This window comes from Pelobates fuscus, chromosome 11, assembly GCF_036172605.1.
Source record: "Pelobates fuscus isolate aPelFus1 chromosome 11, aPelFus1.pri, whole genome shotgun sequence".
Lineage (NCBI taxonomy): Eukaryota > Metazoa > Chordata > Amphibia > Anura > Pelobatidae > Pelobates > Pelobates fuscus.
This window is the reverse complement of record NC_086327.1, coordinates 6947939-6967495: the sequence shown is the minus strand read 5'-3', so window position 1 is coordinate 6967495 and position 19557 is coordinate 6947939. Positions and strand designations below refer to the sequence as shown.

Genomic DNA, 19557 nt, shown 5'->3' with positions numbered 1-19557 from the left:
CCAGGAAAAGCAGAGTTTAACAACTATCTAAAACCAGGAAACTCCCTGCACCCGGAAAATAAGATAGTTTAGGACCTCGCTCCTCTGGTGGAAAGCAAATTATAAGAACTCTTACTCCAAGAATATATTACAATCTAATACAAACTTCTTCCACAAATTATGGCGCATTATTTATAGAGGGCAGACGCCCCTTTTTATCCTGTGCATTGCTGTAGGGTTTAATGACCAATACATAAGGATAGAGAGTTATTGGTAAATGAATTAGTGCCGGCAGCAGACAGGTGAACAGGCACTAAATGAACCTTTTCAATGCTACGTATCAGAAATCCTGGTTAGAATGTTGCAAAGACCCCGATGACCGAAAAGGAAATCTCAGTAATGCATTAAGTATCAGAATGATTTTATTAATACCTTATGGTATACCCACGGCATTTGCACAGGCAGCTCGACACACAAAGCAAAAGGCGACCAGTGAATACGACTATTTTAAGGGACTTTAACTGCTCGACACCCAACTCTATGGGCAGAACTTGCAGAAAATTCCCCTAAAATAATAAATATTTTATTTAAATCATTCTTTGCTTTTTTTTTCTCCACAAATTGTGGGTTCGTTTCTTCAAGAGAAACATTTATCAAATATTGTATAATTTGACTTTCGGCTATTTAGTAAACAAACAGTTTTGTCCATTTTTTTATAAATGGAGGTTGTGATAAGAACGGATGCACTTCCGGTAAATTTGCTTGGCTGCCGTGCGCACGTTGTTTAGCTTATTGCGCATTCTGGCGTTTATACTGTGAGCGCAGCCTCACGGAAGAAGGATGGCATCCAGGACGGCCCACTGTGCTCTTAGCAAAAACAGCTTATTATTAAAAAATAGTGCAATTTCAGTGATTCAGCCCAAATCCCATTCCCCCTGTCACAGTGATCGGATTCATTAAGGTTTTTATTATTCTTTGCTTCAAGTTAGAATGAGTAAGTGGGTCACAGATGCATCATCTCTGTGTGTGGCCATGCATGGATGCCCTGTCAGGAGTCCACGCTTTAATGGGAGTCTGTAATGGGAGTCTGTCATTGTTCCTTAATTTTGTGTCTTTGTTCAGTTGTGTCTCTTTGTTTGTACAGTCTTGTGTCGTTGTTGTTTGTGCAGTCAGCACAGGGCGGTTTGGTTCTTTCTGTAGTAGAACACTTGATGCAGAGAGACTGCAAGGCTTCCTGAGGTTCTAAGTCTGTCGTCTCGGGCTCTGGGACAGAATCCTGTCTAGTTAAAGAATTTGATGTCTCTGTTGAGGTTACAGGTTCCCAGTTCCAGGATGTGTCTGGATCACCGGCTGAGTCCATGGGCGGCACACGGTTTAATTCTTCTGCCATTGGTACTGGCGGATTGTACAGAAGGCTGTTTTGTTCTTCAAAGCGACATTCCTTGGTTTTAATGCCAACAGCTTTCAGTATTGTATCCATCTGTTTCATGTAATCCAGATGTCCTTTAACCTGTAATGAAACAGAGGGACACGCTAAGGGATACTGATAAACTTTCTCCTGCAGCATAGGGACAGAGATCAGACTGGAAGAGTTAACAGACGCTAACAATACACAGAGTATCCGGAGTAAATTGTGAATAATACAACAAGTAGGTGATTCAGTGCCCTCTTTGTACGTGCCAGCTGTTCCCTGCCAGGCTCTACAAGCCTCTATGAACATGCACACAAAAGAACGCTTTGAGAGGCCCCGGGGTCCCAGAGCAATCTGATTAACTCCCTGCGGAAAGGCTGTTATGGGCAGAATGTATGCAGCGTAAGAACAGCTTAGAACTCCAAGGTGAAATTAGTTCAACAAAGTGGGGGCGTCCTGCTAATTACATACTGTGTTCTTTTCGACCAACAGGAACCCTTAAGCAGGGGGAAGTTGAATTAAAAACAAATTGGAAAAAAAAGGTGGAAAATACGTAAATTCCAACAGAGAAACATTACTCCGTTTGGGAAGAGGAGCTTATTAACCGTCAATCACTGCCGCAATTTTCTGATGTATATTTGTAAGAAATTCAGCATAAGAAAGTTACTTGGAGACACAGTTTTTTTTCCTAATAGACCAGGAATAAAAATAAATTGGGCAACGGCAGCGTTGTGTTACATGGGAGATCTCTATGCGTCTCTCACAGCGCTAGTGCTATCTCCAGGGAGAAAGGGTGACAATGACATTGAAAGGTAAGAGTTTCAGAGCTGTAAACAGAAATCTCTCTGGGGATTATCACGGATCTGAGTAAAGCCCGGATTTTCTGAAACCCATCGCACATGGAACCTTGCTGGTATCATGTGGGAACTTATTAAGAGTCATAAATATAGAAGTGGCGGAAAGTGGATTTCAAAATAATTAGATTTGAATAGGACTAGAATGCAGACTGAGCCTTCATTTCCCTCAAGAGCAATTTAATCACAGATAGGGGAGAATACCAGCAGCAGATCTGACAGACTGGTTTATTAGGACATCACTTGGTGTAAGCATCAAAGCCAAGAGCTATAAAGTGAGCGAGTCCACCTCACACATGGTGTCCTGTAGTCAATGGAGAACAGGCAAACGATGATTCCTGATGGGTTGTCCATCACCACCTTACCTGCCGTTCACACACACCGCTCCTCACAAACTTCCAGGATTCTCGATTTTATTGCTATGTCAATGAACAGCTGTATAACTCTCCATCTACACATTTGTAATCAGTCTGGCTAGGGCCACGTATAGATAACCTGTAAGCTTTAACTGGAGGAGTTACCGGGGCGACATCACTGCCACTCTGTCCCTATCATTACAAGTTTTAAGTTGTTACATGACACAAAGAGATCTATTCATTAAACTACAAGTTATGGCGACACCAAAACAGACATTTACTTCACGGCAGGGAAAATGCAAATTTAGACCAAAATGAATGAGTTTCGCAATTCCTTGAATCATTTTCCTTTCCCAGGTTTAGTGATTCTCATTTCCTGCATGAATTATATGAGACAAATAATGAGTTTCAGAACACTTGCTCTGTACAAGTAATCCTAAAATATCTTAAACTCCTTCAGTGGTAGAGGTTAACACAATGAGGGAGTTTAAGCATGCGTGGGATAGGCATAAGGCTATCCTAACTATAAGATAAGGCCAGGGACTAATGAAAGTATTTAGAATACTGGGCAGACTAGATGGGCCGAATGAGTCTTATCTGCCGTCACATTCTATGTTTCTATCTCTGTTCCAAGCTGTGCGATCTAGCAGGCCTATAAGGGGTTAATATTTGCTGCACAAACTAACGCCAAATCAGAAGTGCAGGTAGAAGATGGGTTTGCAGGAATAGATCCCAATAACGAAGGAATGTGTACGTGTGATTGTACGTCCTGTATGCCCAGTGTCTGCCAGGAGGGTTCATATGTCTGACAGACGCTCCGTAATCCCTGAAAATATTTCGCCACGTACCACAGAAGACAGGTCCACATTCACCATTCTTCGGTCATCCAGGTTTATTGGCTGTAGTCCGGCCACACTCATTTTCACGGAGGAGCTGCGGTAGACAAAACTCAGAAGCCAATCTCCTCTAGAGAGGGAAAGAAAGGTAAGGGTTCAGTCAGGAGATTTGTTAGACAAGCCTTGCGCCATAATTAAACTAACTCCCATGACGCTTAGCCATGGAATGCTGTCAGTCTTTTTTCCCCATACAGTGTAACTCCTATGATGCTTAGCCAGACTAGCACATTTGTTTTGTTTTTTTTCCTTTAAGAATGTACGAGATGGCATCATCCAGACTGGCTCTCATTTATAGTTTATGAACGAACGCATGGCTAGATCCATTATATAGATATAGATAAATTTCGGGTTCAACATTAGTTTTTAGTTTTATTTATCCTTGGCTAAAATAACTTATCGAATATGTACATTGTTACTGGGCCTTTAATAAACAGACCGCAAAGTGACGAGAAAGGATGTTATGCACATAGAGACAGCACTATATATATTCCAATATATATTTTGCTTCAAGTGATTCATCAGAATGAGTCACTCCCTGCCCTTAGATACAGCTTTAAGTAAAATACAGTTTACATTTGGTTTCATTATCTATTATTATGTTGCTGACTGCAGTGTTGTTGGAGGCTTGCTGTATCTCCCCTGCGTCACAAGCAATCAAAGCTTACAAATCCTTCCAATGTATGAACCAGTTACACCTGGAATCTATCCATATACTATCTAGGTGCCACTCGCTCCAACTGCTCCCTCCTTCCTCTAGACAGTTTACCTGCAATATCCGTTAATGATCCTTCCAGCAACAACCCGCGTTAGCAGCTTCCATTTCTTAACGTCACCTTCCACAGGGGCCCCCAACAGCACCACGTCTTCAATGATCCCTTCGGCACCTGGAAAGGATAGAAACAAATGTCCCTGATAATCTATTAGCCTCAGTACACTCACCCTATTAAAGGGACACTGTAGGCACGGTAACTGATTCATCTCATTAAAGTGGTTATAGTGGCTGGAGTCTCCTGGAGCTGTTCTCCCATTCAGCATTAAACCACTTTTAATGTTTTAATGTTAAACAAGATTCACCAACAGTCAATCCCCTCTGTGCTGCTTGGGCTAATGAGGAAGCCTGAGAGTGTCAGCTGACTGCTTCCAGCCTATCACAGCACCCATTGCAGGTACGATTGGGTATGGCTAGAAGGAAGTGTGTAATCTCTGTCTTAGCCACACCTCCAGTGTGGGCAGGACTATGGGATACTCCAGGTACTATAACCACTTCAATTAGATGAACTAGCTATATTGTCTACAGCAAGGTTGTCCAGATGTCTAAAAACTACAGCTTCCATGATGCTTTGCCAGTCTAAAGGCACTCAAAGCATTGTGGGAGTTGTAGTTCTACATCACCTTCTGGGCAGCCCTGGTCTACAGTGTTCTATTTAGGAGGAAAGAGCACTGGGTACGATGCAACAGAATGTCCCTGTTTATCCTATTGGTTCCCATGGTAATTGCCTTTCTTTTTTGTGTTTAGTAACATTTTTACAAATCACCCCCTTTGAGTCAAAAAAAGAACAAGTAAAATATTCTTTATTAATATATTATTATTCATTCGCGGCTACTAGCCAGGCCAATAACTGCTCACCAATGTAAGCCCAAATGGCCCATGGCACACTGATCAGGGGTGAATTTCTAATTGCCAATGGCTAGTGGGGGGCCCTGAATAATGTATTATTATGGAGAACAGTGTGATAAGTGTGTGAGCAACAAACTGATATCAAATAATAGTTACCACAAGATATAAAAAGCAGAGGGCAATGAAATCATTATTGTCACCACTTCAGCTATTTATTGAAATGTCTCGATCCCTACTGGAGGACTTAACAGAGTGAGGATTGCAAGGAAGGTATCTATACAGCAAGTCATTGCAATCCCTGGCATATCCTTTCCACACCCTAACACTCGTCATGACGGAGATTAAAGGAATTTAACATTGTGTGCTCGGCCGTGCCCAGCTCATTGATAACCATCACTTAGACACAGCTTTGGGCAATATTTAGACAAATGATAATTCAGTTTTGTATGTTATAAATTATAATGTTAAATATGTAACCCATTCACACATCGTTACGTGGACTATACAGATCGTTATGTGTCACTATCTGCCACAGACACACACAATCTGTGGCTTGAGCCTACTGGGAAATGTTATCAATCACAGCTGTAAAAGAAATCCTACCGGATAAAAGGTATATTAACAGAAACATTACATTGGTGGAAAGATGTGTGGTCCTTGTTGGTGTCGAAGGGTTAATGGCTCTGATTACAAAAAGCAAGGGTGGAACAGCGCTACAATAACTGATCACAAGGGGGCTGCACGTGAAAAAGCCTAACAGGGCAAAACCCGTTGTCCTTGTATTATAATTAAAATAAAATAAAGTTTTTAGACTACCTATTTGCTTTGGGTCAGTCTTTTATACTTTTATTTAGTTCTCATTTTATTTTTGTACCTGGCACAACCTATCTTCCAAACACATCAGGTCCACCATCAAAAGTATCCTAGGTGGAGATTGTTCTACCTGCGCTGTTACCATAGAGCGGTTTGTCTGCTCTCAAAATTGTGAGTACATTTCATTATAATATTACATATTTGCATATATGGAGAGCACTATGGGCCTTCTTTCTCTTTAATTGCATACTATCCATACTACAACTACTGTCAGAGGGATATCCTACAAGTGGGGAGTTTAAATACCACTGTAAGCTGTTTTTCTGAGAGCTGGTTATAGCGCTGAAAAACGTGAGTTGGTCATTTTTATGTTGTCTATAGTCCATAGACTCACAATACTGCACTATTGGTCTCCTATATTCTCTTTTACATATGCCATTGATGTTTTATACCAAGCCGTAGACATCTTATTCAACATTTAAAGACTTTTTAAGACCTCAAAAGGACAGTTATCTTTTTTACTTGGTACCTTTTTAATTACTAATTACAATATTGTTTTTATACGGTTTTCATTTTGGCGCCACCTATATCCTTTGTTCTAATAGCTCTGATTACCTGCTTCCTGGGCCAGTTCTTGCAAACAGAAGTATAGAACTCGCGCTCCCAGGCTGAAACCAATTAAAGTCACAGGACGCTTTCCCTGCAAGAGAATAGAGGGGTCAGAGAGCAACAGGCTTATTACCGTCATTCAAAACCTTGCAGACACAGAAGAGCCCTACAGAGATAATTATACTCCCTGTGTGTGCATTAAAATCAACAACGCAGCTCATTTCAGACTAATTTAATCACAATCTGAAGAGCACTCGCCCCACCCACGGCGCTCAATGACAAACTTTATGAATGATTAAAAAAACTGGCTAATTACCAACAAATCATGGCAAATACCGCTTATGTATCCTCTCTATCTCTGCCCAGTGCCCACTGAAAAGCCATAGATACCGTTCATCAGATCGCATCCAGCACTATCTTTAAATTAATATATCATTAAAATGAATAAAGTGCAACGTAGCTAAGACACTGCGGGTAAATAGATCGCACAAATCCTGTCCCATTTCATAAATCTCATAAAGAACAATGCTTCCAAAATGTAAAGGAACACTCCTTGCCCCATAACTGCTACAGTGTGCTCTTGTGGTTATGGTGTCAGGAGTGCTGTTGTGCCTGCCTGTTGGAAGTGTTAAACTATTTCAGAACAATTCGATTTGTTACCTGGGGTTTACCAGGCAACGCTCCCTGAGTTCACTACTGCAAACAGAGAGTTAGAACGTGTTTGTCTGAGCTAAGCGCAGGTAAAGAACCAGATAAATGGGGGACACTACAGGCACTATAACCACTACTGCAAACAGAGAGTTAGAAAGTGTTTGTCTGAGCTAAGCGCAGGTAAAGAACCAGATAAATCGGGGACACTACAGGCACTATAACCACTACTGCAAACAGAGAGTTAGAAAGTGTTTGTCTGAGCTAAGCGCAGGTAAAGAACCAGATAAATGGGGGACACTACAGGCACTATAACCACTACTGCAAACAGAGAGTAAGAAAAAGTGTTTGTCTGAGCCAAGCGCAGGTAAAGAACCAGATAAATGGGGGACACTACAGGCACTATAACCACTACTGCAAACAGAGAGTTAGAACGTGTTTGTCTGAGCTAAGCGCAGGTAAAGAAGCAGATAAATGGGGGACACTACAGGCACTATAACCACTACTGCAAACAGAGAGTTAGAAAGTGTTTGTCTGAGCTAAGCGCAGGTAAAGAACCAGATAAATGGGGGACACTACAGGCACTATAACCACTACTGCACACTGTACCTGCACAGACTAAAATATAGCACGCATGAGTATTATTGCAATTTAATTCATTATCTACATAACTCCAGCCGGGAGGGTCCCTTTAAACTAGAATTTACTGTTGATTTTTCAGCACGACATATAGAATAAACCTACACCTATCAGAGGGTTAACAAGTTCCCTTTCACTAGACATGGGAGACATGCTCCCCTCCCACGCAGCTGTTTCCTGTAGCGCACTTTGCGGCTGATACTGGAAGATGCTTCCATTACTTATGATAGACATTGTCAAGGAGCTGCATTTAATCCACACTCAGCTATGCAATTAGCATTTTTAACTAATAGGAACATATGGTCGTCACACAAAGGCTGATGGAAATTACAAGTACAATCCCACTCATGCTCCAAAAACCCATCTGATTCAACCCTCGCCGGCAGCTCTGTGACCCCCACCATCCAATCCAGAAACACAGCCATGTTTCATTTTTTATCCCGATAGAACAACAAGGGGGTTTATATGGGAGTCAGTCTGTCACACAGCATCTTGCTGGGAAATAGTAAATGGTGTATATCGCACAGAGCTACGGAATGTGTCGCCTTCAATAATAATAATATTGTGTATGAAGTAATAAGAAAGCTGGCTGGTGAGTGCCTGGGTAAAAGTTGGGGTGTCAGAGACAATTTTTTTTCAATGTCTTAATTTTTATTGACATTTTTCAATATTGTATACATATGAGGGTAAAATAAACATGGATACAGAAGGAAAAAGGGGGAGGGGGAACAGCCTTTTTGTAGATCCAGTCAATGTGCTTGATACGCAGATCAAGTGTACAGGGGAACTCGTGCACAGTCACAATTAATGATAGGCGACAACATGATATGTAGGTACCGTGTTCATCTCATACTGGGCATTTACAAGAGATCTTACAGACATACTAATACATCATTCCATACATTAAAACATATCCAATGGTGAGATAGACATTAGCACATCTGGGATAGATATTTGCTTATTCTGGGGAGGTTTGGGGAGCTTTGTGGCTAGCGTGTAGTAACGAGTTTTCGGATAGTTCCTTTTGGGCTCTGAACTGGGCCCATCTGTGCCAGCGTGCGGTGTATGTGTGTTCTCTATTTTCAAGACGACTAGCCATTTGTTCATATCTACTTGTCGTGTCAATGCGAGTAATGACTTCGGATAAGCTGGGGCTTTGTGGTGATTTCCACCTGTGTGCTATCGCTATCTTTGCCGCTAGGAGGCAATGGGTAAGTATGTGCAATTCCTCCTTCTCTAGGGAATGTGGGAAAAGATGTAGGAGATAGCTTTCTGGGGTCTTGGGTACTTTGATGTTTAGCTTCTTTGCTAAAAATGTTTCCAACTCTCCCCAGAACTTCACTATATTCGGACATGACCAAAACACATGTACAAGCGTGCCTGTGGTACTGTGGCATCTCCAACATAAGGGGGAGGTACCTGGGTATATATGTGCTAGTCGCGATGGTACTAGATACCACCTCATTAGTAATTTACAGTATGCTTCCATGTGGGCAATGCTGCGTGTGGCTTTTTTAATCTGACTCAATGTTTTTTTCCATGCGTCCTGTTCTACCTGTAAGTTCAGGTCTTTCTCCCAGGCCTTCATGTAGGAGGGAGTTTCTTTATCCCCTGCGGACATGAGGGAGTTATAGCACAGGGAGAGTGTCTTGGCGCCTTTTAAGGTACCTTGGCATTTGAGGACAAGCCGTGGCTTTTGTGCTTTTCTGTCCCCGTGTAATTTGTGGTTTTGTAGGATGTTTTTTATGCGGAGATATGTAAATAGTTCCCTAGGGGGGAGATTGAAGGACTGTTGTAGCTGTGGGTATGGTATTATACCCTCTGTATTGATCAGGGTACCGACATGGTGGATACCATGCCTTGTCCACAGGTCAAGGTTTAAGTCTGGTGTGTGGAGTGTGAGTATCTTTAGTGGTGCAGCATGCAGAAGGTCTTTACTAATGTTTAATTGGATCAGCGCCTGATTCCATATACGGAGAAGATTTGCTGTCGGGGGTAGCATGTTGGTGGTTGGTAGTTTCTGGTCTGGGCGTGCCCACAGTGCATCCTCTACTGTTCCCCTCGGCATACAGGCATTTTCCAATGCCAACCAGATGGGGGATGTTTTGCTTTCCAGGACAGTTATGCCCTGTGCCATGATTGCCGCTTTGTAGTATAACTGTATATTGGGTATGCCAAGGCCTCCTTCTGAGAAGGGCCTCCATGTCAATTTTTGTGTAACTCGGGGGGGTTTCCGTTTCCAAATGTGTGCGTTTATAGTAGATTGGAGTTTCTTTAGTATCGTGTTTGGGACCGCTATGGGGAGAGTGCGAAAGAGGTATAGTATGTGTGGGAGGATCATCATTTTAATTGTGTTTATACGGCCTAGCCATGATGTTCCTCTATCATCCCATTGTTTGAGTTGGAGGTCTAATTTTTGCAAGAGGGGTAAATGGTTTGCTTTGGTAACTAGGGTGTGTGAGGTAGGCAACTGGATGCCCAAGTATGAGATTGAAGATTTCCGCCAATCGAAGGGATATTTGGATTGGAGGGGTTGCAGCATGTGGTGTGGCACACGAATCGCTAGGGCCTGTGACTTTTTCGCGTTGTTTTTGTAGTAAGATACTCTGCCATATCTGTCTAGTAACGCTAGGAGATGGGGGAGGGAGTGAGATGGGTCTGTAAGAAAAAGCAGAACGTCGTCTGCAAATAGCGCAATTTTCATCGGCCCTAAGGGTGTTTGGAGCCCTTTGATGTCGTTCAATTGTTTTATGTGTTTGACTAGTGGTTCCAGACAGAGTATGAAAATCAGTGGGGAGAGAGGGCAACCTTGTCTCGTGCCGTTGGTAATTAAAAACGGTCTGGAGAGAAACCCTGTGTTGTATACTTTGGCCGAGGGATTTGAGTATAGAGCCATTATGCTATGTTGAAATTGTGTAGGTATCTCCAGTTTAGTCATCACTGCTGACATGTAACCCCAATGTAGGCGATCGAACGCTTTCTCAGCGTCGAGTGCCAGCAGTATGCCTTTTTGTTGAGTAGTTTGTGCCCAATGTATCATGTTTAGAAAGTGGCGTGTGTTATCTCCTGGTTGGCGAGAAGGGACAAACCCTGCTTGTTCCGGGGAAACCAGATCTAGTAGCATTGGTTTGATGCGTGATGCTAAGAGCTTTGCATATAATTTGGTGTCAGCATTTAATAATGAGATCGGTCTCAGGTTAGCGCATTCTGTGGGGGGTTTCCCTGGCTTCGGCAAAGTTATGACATGAGCTAGGAGCATTTCGGTCGGGATAGTCCCTGTGTCTTTAATGTGATTAAATAGGTTGGTAAGATGAGGTGTGAGGTGCACAGCCAGCTTAGTATAGAAGGAGTTGGGGAAGCCGTCTGGCCCTGGTGCTTTGTGTTTGGGGAGCGTTTTGATGGTTTGGAGTATTTCATCCTCTGTGAATGGTGCTAGCAGGGAGGATTTTTGTGCGTCTGTCAGGGTGGGAAGGTCTACTGAACTGAGGAAATCTAGGATTTCAGCCTTGGAGGGCTGGTGAGTGTCAACCGCATTTTGTAGATTGTAGAGCGAATCGTAGTAGGAGGCCAATTCTTCCACTATATCATGTGGATTATAGAGTTTTTCGTGAGTGGAAGATGTCATGTATGGGAGTTTGGATTGCAGGCTACGTGCCTTCAGGCGTCGTGCCAGTAATTTGCCGGCCCTGTTGCCCTGCATGTAGTGAGTTAAGTTTAGTTTGCGCATGCGTTGTTCCATAGTGTGTAGGGATAATGTGTGTAACTCTGATTTAATTTTGTTTGTCAAGGCGGTCAATTTTTTAGAGGGATTGTGTTTGTTTTGGGTCTCAATTTGAGTTAGCTCCTTTAACAGGCGCTCTCTCTTTTGGTTCCCTTTCCTTTTGCGGTTTGCCCCTGCTTGTATGAGAAGGCCCCTCAATACGGCTTTAAGAGCCAGCCATTGTGTCGAGATGGACGTCCCATCGTTAGTATGGTCCTGATAGAATAGCTGAATAGTATTAGTCAGTTTGTTTGTTAATGTCGTTTCATTTAGTAGGGAGTCATTTAGCCTCCATGTACTTCTGCCCCTTGCTGGATATAGGGTTTTGAACGTTGTGATAACGGGGGCATGGTCAGACCATGTTCTGTTACCAATTTCGACATTTGTTACGTTTTGTAGTGTTATTGTGTCTACCAGGCACATGTCAATGCGTGAATATGCGTGATGTACGTGTGAGAAGTATGTGTAGTCCTTCCCGCTGGGGAAGAGGTTACGCCAAGTGTCATAGAGGTTGTGCGTGTGAAGGAGTGCTGACAGTTTACGACTAAGCTGCATAGCTTGGTGTGAAGGCTGTTTATTCTGGGTCCTCTGAATGTCCAGTTTGGGGTCTAAGGTGCAATTAAAGTCCCCACAGATGATGGTGTGGCCTTGTCTGATGCTAGCCACTTTGTTGAGTGCCGTGTGTAGGAAGGGGGTTTGGGCCTCATTAGGAGCATATAGAGAAGCTATTGTTACCATAATGCCATTTACTGTACCCACCAGAATTAGTAATCTGCCTTGTGTATCTTGGTATATCTCAGACTGTTGAAAGACCCAATCTTGGTGAAATAATATAGAGACGCCCCTAGACTTGTGGGGTGAGAGTGCATGGTACGTTTGTGGGTAGCAGGGGGGTCTGAATGTTGGAGGGTTCCTTATACAGAGGTGGGTTTCCTGTAGGCAGACGATAGCTGCTTTAGAGTTGTGTATTTCTCTCAACGCTGAATGTCTCTTGAACGGGCTGTTCAAGCCATTTACGTTCATAGAGAGGCATTTGAATTGGTGTGCCATTATGGGGGAGATGGGGGGTCAATATTTTGGTTGTATTGCCGTGAGGCATGGGATGCTGCATGGTGGGACCTGCAATGCCCCTGTGGTCGGGTGATAGCATTGTGATGCCGAAAATTATCTTTTGGCTTGGATCTAGACAGAGTTATTGTACCTTGGAGGTAAAACAAACATAGGCTCGGGGGGGTGAAGGGGGGAAAACAACGTGGGAAAGCATAACCAAAATTACAAATAAAGTATAAACCAAACTCTCTACTGCGAGAGTTTAACCATGGGTGGGCTGGAAGTCGAACATGCTCGCTTCCAGTAACCATCCTGTTATGGGAACGTGTGGAGCTGGCTCGCTCCAGAGCCGTAGCAAATGAGGTAAGTAGAATTACAGCACATGAGAATGCTAAGAGGAGGTAACAATGCGTCAGTATTGGTAGCCTGGGGGTAAATTCTGTATTTCGGCACCAGGCTTTTAGAAGTGTTAGTTTGGCCGTCTACTTTATAACAAGGGGAGGAGTTGTAGGCGTACCTGCTATCTTCTGCGTGAAGCTGGTAATCTGTGACGTGTACGTAAATTTGCAAATAATTTTTAATTTATTTAAATATTTTTCCTCTTTTTCCCTTTTTCTCTTTTTTTCTTTTTTTTTTTTTTTTTTTTTTTTTTTTTTTTTCTTCTGTTTGTTTCTGTTTTTGTGTTTTCTACTTTTACCAACTATACTTTGATGTAGCGCTGTGTATATTGACCCATGTAGTTATAGTTTTAGGCCTAGTAGTAGTTGAGCACATTTGAGCGTTGGCCCCTTAAGATCGGATAAATGGTGCGTCTGTGCTTATTGTGCTGGGCATATATATGAAGATCTGGAGTTTAGACTGCATTGATTAAGCATGCCTTTAACATCATGGTGTACCAGTAGGATCTAAGGGGTGTGTTACTGAGTGGGGTCGGTGGTGTATTGTTCGCGGACATTATAGGGTGTCACACGTACCGCCAGTATGCCGGTGGGCTGGGAGGGGTTGGCAGTGTGCCCGCTCGTAAGTTACACCTCTATGCTACTATATATTAGTATATACTTGAGCGCGGGAATTATAGTGGAAATTACTTCTATGAACTATATACACAAACACAAAAAAAAGATGAAAAAGACAAACATAATGAGCGCATCACAGATACTGATACCAGTTCAGCAGGTCGCCGTTCGGTAGGTAGCGGCAAGAGTCATTTGAGCAGTCTTTAAGTCCGGTGCCTTATGTCGGGCTAACGCTCGTTCTGGCCCACCATTTTCCATTCTGGTCGGATACGTTGTGGGGATAGTCCTGTAGGGTTGTCCGGACTTCGAGGATCCCAAAGGCCCCAGCCTTTCAGAACGGACAGTCCTTGGTCCGGATCCGCCAGCACGTGTTGTTTGCCATTACGCCACACCAGGAGTTTAGTCGGGAATCCCCATTTGTACGCCACTCTGTGGTTTCGTAGGGTCTTGGTGATCGTGGAGAAATCTCGTCTTCGTGCCATTGTTAGGGCCGAGAGATCAGCATACAGTTGAATCTCGCCATAAGGTGATGGTAAGGTTTTCGCTGCTCTCGCTGCCTGGAGAAGGGCCTCTTTGGATTTGTAGTGGTGAAACCTTGCGATCACATCTCGTGGTGTATCAGGAGTGAGGCGCGGGGGCCTTGGTAGTCGGTGAATTCTGTCTAGCTCCCACGCCATGCCGGTTATCGTTGGCACTAACTCTGCACACATGGCAGTGACATAGTTGTAGAGCTGATCCGTGGCGACTGATTCCGCTATCCCCCGGAATCTCACGTTGTTTCTACGTGATCTATCTTCTATGTCTGCCAGTTTTTGCCATAATCTTGCATTGTCAGCTTCTAAAGATTGAATTTTATCTGCTGCAACGTTATGTGCCGAGCAGAGCTCATCGGTTTTTTGCTCCAGGTGGTCAGTCCGGTCTCCTAGTTCCGCTAATTCTTGATGGATGCTGGAGACTGCGGTAGTGAAGTCTTCCTTGATAGTGGATCGTAGATCCTGCAGCATTGTCTTTAGGTAGAGTTTGGTGACCTGTCCCTCCAGATCAGGGTCAGAGAGCTGGTCCGTGCTTGTCCCATGATCCGAAGCTGGGTTGGCGGGAACCGTCTCTGCGCCATCTTGGGACGGCTTGTGCCTGTCTTTCTTCGGCGGTCTGGTCGGATCAGTTAGTTTTGTTTGCTTTGAGGGGGACATTATCGTGGAAGGAGTATGCTCCCCGCTATATTTCCTCTATTAGTTGCTTTTCCAGTCGTGTTTTGTGCAATTAGGGCAGTTTTACGGCTCAATGTGGAGAGGAGCTCTTACTCCATGCGTCCGTTCAGACCGGAAGTCGGACACGCCCCCCGGTGTCAGAGACAATTAAGGGAATTGGGGTGTAGTATGAAACTCTATTGTTAGAGTCCCTCTGCTTTGGGTTTGTTTTTGTAAATGAAGGGGTTGGAGCTGTTTCCATGGTCTAGGGACCCCCCACTTTTGTTTTATTTGGTCCCACTGGGGGAGGAGTGTAGATCTTGTTCAAGTCCACTTTGCCTTCCTGTGAATTGGGTGACCCGATGTATTTTAGTTTATTTAATTAATATATTGCTGCCCTCTCTGTGCTTTGGAGGGAACATACTAAGCTGGGATCACCAATCTCCAAGCCCTATATGAAGGGTGGCCAGAATGTATCATACCAGCTGTTATAGAACTGTAATCTTAAAAAGGGGAACATAAACTGTCACAAATATGGCAGACTCCAGACATATAAAGCACTTAACTGCCAAAGTAGGTGAAGTGGTCCTTTAAAGGCTGGCAAAGCATCATGGAAGTTGTAGTTGGGTTTTCCCTCACTTAGTAGGAGAGACTAGTAACATAGCCCAGCTATTGCCCCTTGTGTGGTACCTGCTTTCTGGTTAGCAGAATGTGTGCCAGATGTTTTCCCACCTCTGCCGACCGACTGAGACAAACACCCCAGGGATTGTCGATCACACTGGCCACAGTAATCAGTGATGCTGGCCATGTCAGTGCGGTGACGATACCTGGAAAGAGCAGCAGGGTCAGCTTTCTGTAGAATGGATAGTGTGATCTCACGTGGCTAGCCACCAAGCACACCTCTTACCTGAGAGCACAGTGAATTTCAGGGCCTCCTGGGCTACCATATTCATAATGCCATTCAGTAGGGTGTCCAACGCATTTCCAAGCTCCATGAGATATTTTGACTCCCACGCCAGGCAATACTGCTCCGTGGAGTGAAGCAAACTTTGCCATGGTGCAACAAAACTGCCTGCAGGAGAGGAGCGATACCATGAGCCAAGGGGGTTATTCACTTGCATTCACAGTTAAACAAATCGATTTCCTCTGTGGTTTATAAAAGTGAATATATGGCCCTAATTTATGCGAACAATTTAATATATACAGCAGCAAACTTATGCAAAGACCAGATAAAACGACCCCTATTGCAATACATGTAAAACATTATAAACATTTAATATACTGAGTAAAACAAATACAAAAATTGATTAATACATTTATCTTTCTAACAAAAAAGGAATTAAAAAAGGGCAAATGACAGGGGATGGAGCTTAGCCACTGAAGCAACCGGTCGCATGTTCTTGAAGTTCCGAGCTTGCCACTGAAAACCTGTTTATTGAAGCCTGTACACCCACTTACTGGACTTGGGGACATCACCAGTTGGCCAGGAGACATGGGGTGCAAATCGAAAAAGCCCAAGACCGATAGACCAAGCATGGGGACCTAAAATGGCCGCCTTCTCGGGAGGCTGCTCTGATTTTTCTGATGAGCTGTCTATGGACGGTCTATGGACTCTTACCTGCAATCCCGAAGCCAAAGCCGGGTCCGACGCCACCAGACTCAGCTCCAGTCCCCACTGACATTCTCAAAGAGCTCCTGGCGGATCTGAAAACCACTCTCCAGGCAGACATAGTCACAATACGCGGAGGGCTACAAGGCCTGACAGGCCACTTCGGAGTGGTGGAGGAAGCCTCCCACAAAGGCACACAGCGCATGGACACACTGCAACAAGAGGTCCGAGACTTCCAAAGGCAGAACCAAACATATGAACGCCGCCTCGCAGCACAAGAAGATATCCGACGCCGAATTACCACACCTAATGAGGAGACTTATGGTAGCCCTGCTGCAGGCCACAGCTGTAGCTCTTGATGGCCTATTCCGGATCACCAAACTGGCTAAAGCACCAGTAGCTGTCCCGAGGGATCTGGTGGTCCACTTCCAGTCTGGTCAGACAAAGCAGCAGTCTTTGCGGCCCTCAAGGGGACGTCCCTATATCAATTTGAGAACATGTCACTAGCTTTTTATCAGGATCTCTCAAGCAGCACCCTGGCCTGGTGGAGGTCCCTCAAGTCTTTTACCTTACTTTTGCAACAAAGAAATATACGCTACCGCTGGCGCCTGTCTCGCACACTCCTGGTCATGCATAGAGATTCCACACACTCGCTCCAAGACCTTCAAGATGCAACAGCGTTGCTACGCGACCTGGGTCTACTGCAGGACAATCTGATCAGTAAAGACCCCACCACCGCTCAAAGATCTCCAGGCGCATGGATATCGGCGGCAATCACCCCTTTCATCCAGTGGAAGCTTGCGACAGCCACGGCCTGAGAACAGTCTCACACTCAGCCCTACTTTAAAGGCACAGGTTTAGTTTTTTCTCGCATTATTTTATACTTTGTTATGTTTTATTACCGTATAGCTCTTATTTTGCGAGAACCACCCCTGATGATATAGCACGGCAGACACAAACACATGTTTAATACCCCTTACCGCCTAGTTCTACATACTTCACAGACAAGGGAGGCGTCACTAGCTTTTTCATACCATCATAGCTGACAATATACCTGCAAGTGCGTTAAGTGAGGTACACTGTTTGTATAATCACTAGATCAGCCCAATAATACACGCTTGGCCACACTTGTCTCCTTTATGTACACACGCAAGTCAACCTCATCTACTTACTCTTCTAGCTGTGAATCTACTGATCGGTCATAACTATCTGATACCTTTAACATAAAATTGTTGATTTCCAACTGTCACACCTTGTATTGCAGATTGCATCCCTATGTCTTTTGATACCGCTGTTGTGGCATATTGCGGACGTGTTCAATCGTGAACGACAAAAATAAAAAAATATTTTACAAAAGGGCAAACGACTATGCATACATATAAAAACCATTTAGTTGATAAACCCCTAAGTGCAAATACAAACAAAGATGAAACAATATAAAGTGCATAAATTCAATTAGTGATAGTGATCACTCCAAGGAATGAACTGACTGACAAATCCTGTGTGATCTTCCATAAAGCCTTTATCTGTCAGTAAATTAATTAGAGTGATCACTATCACTAATTGAATTTACACACTTTGTTTGTAATTGCACTTAGGGGTTTATCAACTAAATGTTTTTTATATGTATATACGGTTATTTACTCTTTAATTTTTTTATCAATCAATTTATATATTAGTTTTACTCACTATATTTAAAGGCATAGAGCACCTCAATTTTACATGTACTGAAATGTAATGTAACGATGCTAGTAATACTAACATGGACTTGCAGGGAAGGCGTTACCAGAGGGATCTGCAGATAACAGGAACTGGCAGGGAAGGGGTTACCAGACGGATCTGCAGATAACAGGGACTGGCAGGGAAGGGGTTACCAGATGGATCTGCAGATAACAGGGACTGGCAGGGAAGGCGTTACCAGAGGAAACTGCAGATAACAGGGACTGGCAGGGAAGGTGTTACCAGAGGAAACTGCAGATAACAGGGACTGGCAGGGAAGGTGTTACCAGAGGGATCTGCAGATAACAGGGACTGGCAGGGAAGGTGTTACCAGAGGGATCTGCAGATAACAGGGACTGGCAGGGAAGGGGTTACCAGACGGATCTGCAGATAACAGGGACTGGCAGGGAAGGCGTTACCAGAGGGATCTGCAGATAACAGGGACTGGCAGGGAAGGCGTCATCAGAGGGATCTGCAGATAACAGGGACTGGCAGGGAATGTTTTTACCAGAGGGATCTGCAGATAACAGGGACTGGCAGGGAAGGGGTTACCAGACGGATCTGCAGATAACAGGGACTGGCAGGGAAGGCGTTACCAGAGGGATCTGCAGATAACAGGGACTGGCAGGGAAGGCGTCATCAGAGGGATCTGCAGATAACAGGGACTGGCAGGGAATGTTTTTACCAGAGGGATCTGCAGATAACAGGGACTGGCAGGGAATGTTTTTACCAGAGGGATCTGCAGATAACAGGGACTGGCAGGGAAGGCGTTACCAGAGGAAACTGCAGATAACAGGGACTGGCAGGGAAGGTGTTACCAGAGGGATCTGCAGATAACAGGGACTGGCAGGGAAGGTGTTACCAGAGGGATCTGCAGATAACAGGGACTGGCAGGGAAGGGGTTACCAGACGGATCTGCAGATAACAGGGACTGGCAGGGAAGGCGTTACCAGAGGGATCTGCAGATAACAGGGACTGGCAGGGAAGGCGTCATCAGAGGGATCTGCAGATAACAGGGACTGGCAGGGAATGTTTTTACCAGAGGGATCTGCAGATAACAGGGACTGGCAGGGAAGGGGTTACCAGACGGATCTGCAGATAACAGGGACTGGCAGGGAAGGCGTTACCAGAGGGATCTGCAGATAACAGGGACTGGCAGGGAAGGCGTCATCAGAGGGATCTGCAGATAACAGGGACTGGCAGGGAATGTTTTTACCAGAGGGATCTGCAGATAACAGGGACTGGCAGGGAATGTTTTTACCAGAGGGATCTGCAGATAACAGGGACTGGCAGGGAAGGGGTTACCAGACGGATCTGCAGATAACAGGGACTGGCAGGGAAGGCGTCACCAGAGGGATCTGCAGATAACAGGGACTGGCAGGGAAGGGTTTAC

At 44.3% G+C, this 19557-nt stretch overlaps 1 protein-coding gene across 1 annotated transcript in view; it reads right to left on the bottom strand.

Annotated features, from left to right (window-relative positions):
• Window positions 1-147: 147 nt before the first annotated feature.
• Window positions 148-19557, bottom strand: part of TMCO4 (transmembrane and coiled-coil domains 4) — a 43128-nt gene continuing 23718 nt past the window's right edge. The window contains exons 9-14 of the mRNA XM_063435728.1: window positions 15744-15908; window positions 15527-15663; window positions 6543-6627; window positions 4263-4380; window positions 3449-3566; window positions 148-1489 (exon numbers count right to left, since the gene is read on the bottom strand). Of these exons, the coding sequence (XP_063291798.1) occupies window positions 1070-1489; window positions 3449-3566; window positions 4263-4380; window positions 6543-6627; window positions 15527-15663; window positions 15744-15908 (1043 nt within the window). The 3' untranslated portion in view covers window positions 148-1069. The remainder of the gene's footprint in view (window positions 1490-3448; window positions 3567-4262; window positions 4381-6542; window positions 6628-15526; window positions 15664-15743; window positions 15909-19557) is intronic.